A 10,840-nucleotide genomic window follows, 5' to 3' on the forward strand; every position below is an offset into this window, starting at 1 on the left:
TCCTCACTTCTCGGTTGGGCGTCGACAAGATAGCCCGTTTTAGATCTTTGTGGTAATGGTCGATAGGTGGCATTACAGGCTACAGTTGTTTTGTTTGTTAAATAGAAACACCAGATGTCGTGGAATAGTATTGCTTGACGCGATCAAGGGGATGGGGGTGTTCCAATCTAGAAGCGTGCAGCCGGCGAGCAACATTACAGATCGAATAGTCGAGAAACGAGAAGTTTAAACAAAACCTAAATACACTACGTTTCGGTATCTTGTGATCACGTTGGTTGACACGTAGTCAACAGTGTTATCGTGGACCATACAGTGTTATAACTAAACCTTGGTTTGCAAGAAGAGTTTTGTTAAGTGCGTATTTTTGAACACTGTGGGAAGACGCATTACATAGCGTGAATTCGGAAAATGTCACTCGATTTAATATCAAGTCTCGATACTCGGTTTTTCGCGGACGAAATCAGCTCACCACACATCCCTTTCGGTAAGCACGGAAACTGCATCATGTTCTATTTGATCCAAACTTCCAAACCAAAATAATGAGCTATAAAACCTAGAGTTGAACAATGGGGTAAGAAGACGTTGAGGGGCGTTTTCTCGTCACGTCAGAATTTTACCTATTTACGAATTTATAACGGGTATAAGTGTTTTTTTTTAACCCCTACCCATTACCAATTGAGTAGCAGATTCTCGTCGTATTACGTGCAAAAGATAACGCTTAGCATTCAAAGCAATTGACAAAGTAATTGTTTTTACCCGCTACCCTTGTTCGGGAAACATCCTTTGTGTTGAAACAAGATCTGATCAACAAAGTACTTGCAATCCTAAAAAAAAAGGTATTTGCCTGATTCGTAACATAAAATGTTACACATGAGGAGCTAACGACTTCCGTCAATGAACATTTCGTTTTTATCTACGAAAATCTTTTGTCTCCTCGTGCAATGCCACGAGGTAATAGAACTCAAGGTACGTGCAATAGGGAAGTTGATAAAAGCAAGTTATCAAAACCGCCTCCAGCTGGCATGGGGGAGCCACAGTCTGTTTTCAAGCCTGTCGTCATGTATGAAATGGAGTTTCTTTTACGCACGAGCATGGCCTTGGCCTTGAAATGGGGAAATTATTAAAGTCTACTTTCCTGTTTATTGGTTGTCTGGGTTTGAAGTAAACAAATATGGCGGATCTTCTCTCAATGACATTCGTGTCAATAGCACTTATAATTAACTATTTGGGTCTGTAATGTAGGGCAAAGACGGACAATCGGAAACGAAAGCGAAAGTAAAAAAGAATTATAATGATTCAAAGGAAAAGTAACCCGTATGTTGTTAATGATCATTATATTCCTACAATATCTTCCATTGATAGTTTGTGAGTGTGCGTAAATCTTGTACTCTGGCTAGCTATGACCTTTTCAATATATCAATCTTGATGGACCTGACGCTCTTGGCTACGTGCAGTGTTTTGCGTCTCACCATACAGGTCGTGCTATTGAACCAAACTTGGCACTAATCACCCTGTTAGTGAAAACTAGGAAAAAACCCAACTGAGCAACGAATGGCTGAGGCAACAGGCGTTGACATCCAAAATAAGGAAAAATCGAAAGGCGCGGTTTTTTCCCTCTTTTGCTTTCGTTCTTTCCGGTTCTCAAAGGCGGAACACGAAAAACAAAAAAAAAAAAACCTTTGGAACTTCATTTCATCTTAAAGATCACATATGTGTTTCTAAAAGGATTGTCGTATAGCAAGAAACGTGAACTTTAACTCTCGTTTTCATTGAACTAAGTGCCACGTAAAAGTTGAGTAGTCACCCCACGTATTGTGCATACGTCGTATACAGCTCGAGCGAAGGGCGTTTAAACTATGCGGAGAATTGAATGTATATTCGAACTATACATCTACGATGTTGCTTAAGGTTCATGTTTCGCAAGAACATTTCCCTTCAAAATGGTGGGGTGTGGCGTCATGACACAAACCATAAACTGAAACTGGGTCAGAGGGTTTCGTATGACGACCAGTTGCGTTACTTGAAGTTCCACTATTCCTAAACACAAAAATATTTAATTTTTCAACGTTCCTTCAGTTAAAATGCGCTTTTTAAACAGATTTAGAAAGCAGTTTAGGCTCCGAGGAAAACATGATGTGTTTAAGTGAGCTGACCAACGATCCTATGGTAAGTTTTGATAATTTGATGAATTTGAAACCGAAATTTAATTATAAAAATGATTCTAAATATTGCTCAGATACCATTTCATCCAACATACCATGACTCGGAATTCATGGACACCGGTTTGAGCTCGGACAGCGATTGTAATTCATACTCCGGTCTCCTTGAGTTCAATTTGCATCCCAATACATTGGAAAAAGATTTTTCCAAGTTTGACTCCAGTGATTTCCCTAATCTTCTCGCTGGAGTTGGTATGTTTTTTGTTTGTTAAACAATTATTGTAAAATTTTGTTTTAAAACATTTCTCTCTTAAATAGATGAAGATATAAAGCTGGAGCCAATATCACCTCTAGCTCACTCACCCCAACCTCTTTCACCATTTGAAAATGGTGTAACCTCGTTGTTCGGCGTTAAATCCGAAATACAGGTACAGATGGTCTTCATCGGCGTAAAATATTTATGATTTATACCGGATGGCTTTCTCAGCTCCCCACTTAAGTCATCTATGTAATTTCAATCTGTCGAACTTTCTGTTAAAGAAAATGTAACTACAAAAATTCATTTTTTAAATAGAAACTTTTTATTTTTAACTTTCAGTTTCTATTAATAGAAAATCGATCTATTATGACTTCCAGGCATTTTAATTGATGTTGTTGCCTTGATCATTTTTAGCCAAATTTGGATACGCCGCCCATTTCTCCTCATCTAAGCAACACATCAATTCCCTCGCATCATTCCAATAATGCAGACATTATTAAAGTCATTACCATTAATGCAGATGGTAAGTTTCCTGAAGTGACAAACACAGTGCACTCGTAAAGCTTATCATATCTAATTGTGCCCCTTTATTCGTTCTTTTTTGCATGGATTTTTATTCAGGTAACTTTCACCTGCCCAAGGAGACAAAAGTAATGTTGGCTAAAAATAACGTTACGAATGTTTCGTCACCATCCATACATTTATCCAACCAACTTGGGACGAACATCCAACCAAAACCGTTACCTGTTAACCCTATGGTCATTAAAGTCGTCACAAGTGGTGCTGCAAATGGAAAACAGAATATTTCTGGTAGGCTTCCATAGTTACCAAGCTCATTAGTTTGTAACGACGTAAGTAACAAAATAAGGATCTTTGTTTTGTTTTGCAGGTCAACCGCTTGTTCTTACCCCAGAGGAATTTGCTACTTTAACACAGCAGAATTCTGGCAAATGCGCAATAGAAGCACTTCCAGTCCAAACGCAAAAGCTAGTGCAGCCATTAAATAGTCGAATACCAAGCCCGTCTGTTCACTATTCCAAACCAATTTTATCCTGTTCATCCCCGCCTTCAGGACATTGCGATGGCGATGTACGTCAAACCATATTCGTAATGAATTTCGTTGTGTTGCAGAACGTATTTAACTGTTTGCATTTCATAGGTGAAAGCTTTAAAACGACAACAGCGAATGATAAAGAATAGGGAATCTGCATGCTTATCACGCAAGAAAAAAAAGGAATACGTATCGTCGTTAGAATCAATGCTGTCGGATTTGAATCGCGAAAATCAACAGCTAAAACAGGAAAATTCAATGTTACGGGAGAAAGTAGCGTTGCTGGAACGAGAGCGTGACAGTGCAACCAAATCACACGGTATTAGCCCTAATACAAAGAAGGCTACCACTGCCTTTTGTGCTGTGCTATTAATGCTGTCGTTTAACGTGGCCACGTTTGGGTAAATCGAGAATGCTAATTTTTTTTTTTTGCAAAACTTCATGCTCATTATCCCTTTGGTTGTGTAGAAAAAGTTACATGAATCCAGGCGGGCCAGGATTAGTATTGCCAGAGGGAGTCATGAAAGCTGAACCAGCCGTAGTTTTCCAACGTGGAGCTGGACGTACACTGCTGTGGGCTACCGAGGACAACCCTGACTTCGATACTGGGTAATTACGCTTTTTGAATTGCTCTAATTGATTTATCTGATTTTTCACTAACGGTTCATTTAGGAGCGAAAACATGAGCCTGCCAATGTGTCCAATGCTTATTAACAGTACCGAGTCATCAAGAATTGATAGCGAGTTACGAGATTGGTTCCACGCCCCAAGCCCTTCAAGTGTTCACATACCCATTTCCACAAAACCTGACGTCGAAGTAAAACACGAGTCACCATCGAAACATGAACTAGCAAAAGTATGCCTGAAACTCATCCCACCCATCTTGCCATTCGTTTCGCTAAAACCACGCACTACTTTATTTATAATGTTTATTAGGTAATACCTCACTCCAATGAAATGAGCAGTACAGCTTACAGGAAATACTTGCTAACTCAACGGAATTCAGTAGTTCGAAACACTCAAGCTCAATTGATATCGAAAAATGAAATTCAAATCTACGAGGCAGTCCCAGATCGATACCTCTTCGCAGCCTTTTTCGAAGCTATCCAGCGCAAAGATGACACATTTTACGTCGTCTCTTTCTCCGATGATCACCTTCTATTACCTGCCACCGAACACAACAGTACAGTTCGACCACGCATGTCCCTGCTCCTTCCTGCCATGCCTCTTAATCGTGAGTGAAACGTCCTTAATATGTTGATTATGACATTTAAATCAATAGACCTGTTTCCATAACAGAGACGATGCATGCCCCCCGTGGTCATATCGCTATGATGCAGGTAACTATTTCAATCCGGATTTTAAACTATTTTTTGTTTTCTTGCCTGACGAACTTGCTCAAACTTATAACGCCATTATTTCCAACGCAGATTGATTGCGAAGTAACGAATACGCGACTTCTACACATTAGAGAAGATTCAATCCCGCCGTTCATGTCCGAAGGAAACCGAACCGAGGATCGGAGGCCAGAAACAGGGAAACGTGCGTGGCGGAAAAGCGGGAAAAAAAGCCAGCCAAAAGTGGGCAATTTCAATGCAACTTCAACTAGGAATTCCAGAGGGTGAAATCAACCAACATGTTGGCGGGACATCTCGTCACCCAGTCGGCTGATCAAAACAATTTTCAACAGATCTCAATTGCTGAAAAAAATTTCCAGCTTGAACAGGAAATCCACAACAGGGGAGTTTTCTCACATCACACATTCACAAACAGCTCGCCTAAGCACTCTTTGGTTCACGTTGTTTTTCAATTATTTTGAATTTTTTTTTTTTACAAAGTCTTATGACTACCAAAGACTGCCTTACCTTGTGTAGGACCGTTTTTCATTTACGAGAGGCACAAGTTTAAAGTCACACCAGTTATTGAGTTTTGAATTTTTTCTGTTTTTACGTGGGTTATGGTTCGGTATTTTTTTTTTATAAAATACATTTTCGTAATTCTTTTTACTGGAGAATATGCGAAGTGTGGTGTGTAAACTGCATCGGGGGCTGTTAGCGTGGTCAGTAAGACGACAGCTGACTTCTGAAAACAGTTTGGAATCGAGTTCTGTTTTGGAAATGTAGAGGAGAGGAGTAAACTAGCTCTAAACAGCAGTTCGGCGCGTCCTTCTTATGTGGATGTTTATAAAAAGGAGAATAATTCGAAGAATTTTTGTTTGCTGAAATCCTTGTTGGCTAACCTGTAGTTCTACTAAGTTGGAGTAAGACAATCCCGGAATTATGCTCCGTTCATATTTCGAATAAAAGTTATGGAAAAAAAAACTCTTTTACCTCAAACTGAAAGAATTCGTAAATTAACTATAAAGCCTTGGGCTCGGAACTTATTGCCGAAGACCCGGGATGTATGGCAATCCGTTTTACCCCCCCCCCCCCAAAAAAAAAAAAATATCGGCCTTTTTTTGCTGTTTCACTGCTATCGCCACCTACCGGTCGGTAGATGGTGACAGCAACCGAAACAAATGCCAGCAAAAAGCAAACAAATGCCAAAGGTGAGACATGCTGGAAAAGCTTGATACGAATGTGTAGGCGTAGTTTTGGAATTCAGAGGTGCTAGCCGGATGTTTGGAAAAACTTCAGTTAAATTTGGTTTCAATTCAATATGTTTTACTTATTATTTGTGTGATTACGCAAAGGATTGCGCCATCCAGGCAATGTGGATATTCTGCCATGTACATGATAAACCTAGGATTCTTCGCCAACATGCAAGATGTTACCCCCTGGTAATGCTTTTCCGCTGAGTTTGTTTAGTTTTCTATTTTTAATCGTCAATGTCGTATTAGCAAACTACTGTTGACAGAAAAGCTGATACATTGCGACAATGGTTACAGCAAGTGGGATGAATAAATCAGCATAGGTCAGTTGCCGTGCCTTCCCAATTGCAACGAAGACGAATCATGGAGTCAAAAACAATAAAAGGTGGTACTATTTTAATTGTTTTAATTGATATATTGCCAAGTGCTGATGATATGTGTGTAGAACATGCTGGAATTCATGTCATCCTGGAGAGGACTAAAAAAAAAAGTAGCTGTATCCATGAAGCAGCTCATTAGTCATGTTCCAAACCATTGCCTGCATCAGCCAGCAATCTTTCAATGGCTAACAAGCATTTAATAGTTTTGAAAATCGCGGTTTGCACTCCCAGAGGCGACATTCCTAAATCCCACCTGTCAAAAAATTTATGCAACAATTTCTATTCTGAACTGACGCCTACCAAATTCTTTTTCCATAAAATGAGGTGATATGAGGTTATAAAGGAAATTGTCGTCAAGACTGCCGAGACCAGGTACATTGTTTACCTTAACGTTTAGTGATCAAAACAACCAACTTTGTAACCTTTCTGTTTTTTATGGTGCATGGAACGTCCAATCGGAAAGCCCATGGAAAATCTCTGTGGCCAACACGAAGGGTTCTTCCAAACTTTCGTATTCAAGTTTTGGCTATGGTGATCATTTGCAACTGCATGGCCTTTTAGAAGCTCCTGCCAGGAATCTACAGGAATATGGCAGATGATGAATTTATGTACCATGTAAGCTATATCAATAAGAATCTTTTATGCTTATCTATGTTTTATTTTCTTAATTTAGATTAATATCAATAGTGAACCTGCGAAGGTTTCTGGTTGGGATGTGATGACGAAAAGTTATAACAATTTGAAGTACGGAATTGGATTTCCCTCCATGAGTCGCCTGTGTATTCCCGCGTATTACGGTATTAATTATTTAAAAATTGAAGTGCATATCTGGGCTCCCTTCTTTTCTGTAGCCCCGTTTCCCTTTGATTTGTAATAAGCCCGTAGGGGGTCATGCCCCTACTGTGATCAGCAGCAAAGGTTGTGAGTGCGCTGTCTGGAAAGGGGACGTGGGGGTCCTCATGGTCCGATGATATCATTGGAGGGCTATGGGGCTACCCAAAAATCCGAATTAACAGTTAATCGCTCACGTAAAAGCTTGTCCGAAACCTTCGCTCTTCTTCCGGCTTCTCTTAGCCACGCACCGGGTAATCTCCCCGGTGAGTCAACTGAGGTAGTGTCTCCCCCTACCTTGGTTGACAGCAACTTTGAAATCGGCTATTTTGCCATTTCAAAGTTGCACGTCTTTAAATTGTGCAGAGTATTGTCAATACAAATTCCTTAAAAAAAAATTACAGATCTTGTCTTTGTTACTGTCATGGTGTTGCTCTGCACTTTTCACTATTGTGAACATCTTTTTATTTATGTCGTAATGTCATTCTATTGAAGTTCACGTTGTATTTTCAATTTTTGCTGCTCCCAGTCATGAGCGAATACTTCGTTATTATACGACTTCATTGTTTATGGAACGATGCACTTTAATCTCCCTTCATGGAGATTCTATAACTTTTAGTGCATTAATGATACTGAATTGTATACATGCATTGTATATTAAATTTGCCATTATGAATTATATTTATTTATTCAATCTTATTCTGACTCTTTAGGGGATTGAACCCTTGATTTCTTGCGTGCGACGCCGATGCTCAACCATAGAGCCATGAGTCTTGTAAATTACTTAACTATTTTTCCAGGTCTTTTGAAGGAAACCTATTTGCACTTGTAATAATATTGCTGTGCGTCCCAACGCAATTTAATATTTCCGTCTCGGAATGTCACCTATAAATACAATAGAGTGATTCATTTTTTGTACAAAGGTAATATTGTCTACAGTGGAAACCGTAACTCAATCCTCTGGCACAGCTGGCTGATGCTCAACCATGACGCCGCAAATCATACATATTTGCTCACTATTCTTCCTTGTCACTAGAAGGGAATGTTAGTAATATTGATTGAAAGTAAATTAAAATCCACATACCATCAGCGGACTTAACAGAACACTTTCCAGTTGTGACTCCAACTCTTGACTTTCGATTCCCGTAGTCAGACGCTCTACCTCAGAGCTATTATTATTACACGATTTCCAATTGGTTAACAAATAGTTTCGTAAGCGTCAAAAAATATCGTAGACAATTTCATCAGGATCTTTTCATTTTATCATACAATATCTTTGTGGTAAAGCACCGACAGCCAAGGTCATGGTTTCAATATACTAACTGAGATGGAAAGTCAATGTTTTATGCAGAGTGTGCATCATTGAAAAACAATTTTCCTCTTCATACACTAGAAGCATTAATTAAGGTTCAACTACTATTATATATTTTTTGACAATTGTTACAAATTTCCTTCTAGTGATAAAGGTATGCTGTTAGCGATGTTCAGTCAAGAATGGCACAAGAATATATTTTGCTAACTGTTTGCCATACAGTTGCTAATACCTCATTATGCATCCTACTCACACTCTTCGTTGGTTCTCACAAATCTCACATTTGGGTTGTTTTACTCACATTCCTTAGAAATAACTCTTTTTAATAACACATATGATTGGTACTTATGGAGTGTTACAATACTATTTACTTGTCATGCATTCTTCCTTTTGAAGGCTTTCGGGATCAATTACGGCTGCACAACTTCTGAATTACAATAGGTTGGATTTCATATATGTTGACAACCTCAATACTGAAATTTATCCTATAGATCACAGATGTATTAATCAGCTAAAAAGGATATAAATTTTTTAATCTCGTGCTATAAAATATTGTGATATAAATACGTTCCTCGTCTAAACTTACATAATACATAAGATAGTAGAAAGATTGGGTAAAACTTATGTTCTCCTGATAGTCAGTTTCACAATACTGTTCTTTAACCATCAAATGTTTGTTTTTTATATCTTTGAGCATAACATAAGGGGGTTCTCTAAAAGTCCGCAACGAACGCCACGAGTAATGCTACCCATATCTGCATTGTATTATGGCAATCCGTTTTGCTCACCGAATATGTCTGCCGCAGCGCGCTAGCATTGCGTCAAATACTCGTTGTATTTCAAAAACGATTAACTTCATAACAAAAATAGAAATTTTCCCGGAATCAGCATTCAATTTTGAGTATATCCTGAGATATTCAACCAATTCCGGTGAGTGTCAGATTTTTCAGAAAAAATTTTTAAGCCCGACCGAGAAAAGTCGGGTTTATTTAGTCGGGCTTAAATTTTTTTTTTCGGTCAGTGTATGTAGAGAATTAACTAGAAATGTGACCGGTAGATGGCGATAGCAGTAAAACAGAAAAAAGGCCAATAATTTATTTCAACAGAACTACAATATTTAAATGCTCAAAATGGTAAATCCTTTAATTGCACCAGTTAGCGTGAGCAGGTCATCCCATTTTAATTGATCAACAACTTCGGACAACGTAATGCGATTCCAGAGTGTGAAAAATGTTTCTCCCCATCCATATGACAGTGGGGCAGTATAAGCAAAGAAGAATGGGATTAACTATTCGCATCATCATTGCAAAAAAATTAGTACATTATTTAGTATTTTAAATGAGTTATAACCCTTGGATCTAGCAAGTTCATTCCCATTATCTCAAGCATTTGGTAGTGATTAGTTTTTCAACGAAAAAGTTTAAATCTGAAATCGCCATAATTAGATTTTGGACCTTAAAAATGCACGTCGACCTCTAATAGCCATTGCCCAACCAATATTTTAAAAACTTGCAGATGCTCTCAAACAAGATCGGCATTAATGTCCATTGCTAATTTTTATTATGACAATAAATTTTTTTTTAGCATCATCTTATCAACCAGAATTTCAGCTAATAGCTCATAGATTTTATCTTTACTTCTCCATCGCCATACAAAAACGTTGAAAGCATATTCGCATATAGCGATACGGTGTGACATTTAGTAATACTTATAGTTTTTGCGCTGACAACACGTAGAATACATTTCTGCAGCCGTGTAAATGAAACGAGAGTGTCACACAGTCCGAGCAGCGAAAGATTGAAATGCCCAGTAATTAATTTTGTAGATAAAAGAGACAAGAGTAAAATATATAGTCTGCCGAAGAGGGCAGTTACGCGTTAAAGAGACCTGAAACTTGCTGATAAAGATCGTGTGTAACCTGTTCAAACACGGTACATGGCGTTTTTTCTTTGTTTTTTTTTGCTGTACCTTGTTTGAAGTTCCCTCCTTTTTTAGAGGTTTTCCCACGGATCTTTCCCCCACATATATCCTTCTTTACATACTTTCCGATGAGACGCCTCGCTCGCTAATATTCACACACAGAGACACACAGAAAACCTTGTCGACAAGTTACGACGAAAATGTTTTGTGTCCATGGGAAAAAAAAAAAAATAAAATAAAACAACATTTTAAAAACTGATGCTCGACGTGTTTGCCTACGGTTGTCGTATCCGCAGGTAGCCGTGTTTTTGTTTTCAATCAACAGTTTGAATAGTTCA

At 38.5% G+C, this 10,840-nt stretch overlaps 1 protein-coding gene and 1 long non-coding RNA gene across 2 annotated transcripts; one reads left to right on the forward strand and one right to left on the reverse strand.

The window, feature by feature from the left end:
- The first annotated feature begins 141 nt into the window (after nt 1-141).
- LOC130693216 (cyclic AMP-dependent transcription factor ATF-6 alpha-like) lies at nt 142-5,717 on the forward strand. The gene is made up of 13 exons (XM_057516338.2): nt 142-484; nt 2,099-2,166; nt 2,237-2,411; nt 2,478-2,587; nt 2,833-2,941; nt 3,040-3,228; nt 3,308-3,507; nt 3,578-3,870; nt 3,938-4,078; nt 4,142-4,325; nt 4,406-4,703; nt 4,769-4,809; nt 4,900-5,717. The coding sequence occupies exons 1-13, from the start codon at nt 409-411 to the stop codon at nt 5,092-5,094; spliced, it is 2,079 nt and encodes a 692-aa protein (XP_057372321.1). The 5' UTR covers nt 142-408; the 3' UTR covers nt 5,095-5,717.
- A 2,062-nt stretch (nt 5,718-7,779) lies between these two features.
- Nucleotides 7,780-9,246, reverse strand: LOC130693233 (uncharacterized). Its single transcript, XR_009001642.1, has 4 exons — nt 9,169-9,246; nt 8,954-9,093; nt 8,355-8,887; nt 7,780-8,302 (listed from the first exon to the last, which is right to left on the reverse strand). It is a non-coding gene; the product is annotated as an uncharacterized LOC130693233 (long non-coding RNA).
- Between the last annotated feature and the right edge of the window lie 1,594 nt (nt 9,247-10,840).

Source organism: Daphnia carinata, chromosome 3 (assembly GCF_022539665.2).
Source record: "Daphnia carinata strain CSIRO-1 chromosome 3, CSIRO_AGI_Dcar_HiC_V3, whole genome shotgun sequence".
NCBI classification, from domain to species: domain Eukaryota; kingdom Metazoa; phylum Arthropoda; class Branchiopoda; order Diplostraca; family Daphniidae; genus Daphnia; species Daphnia carinata.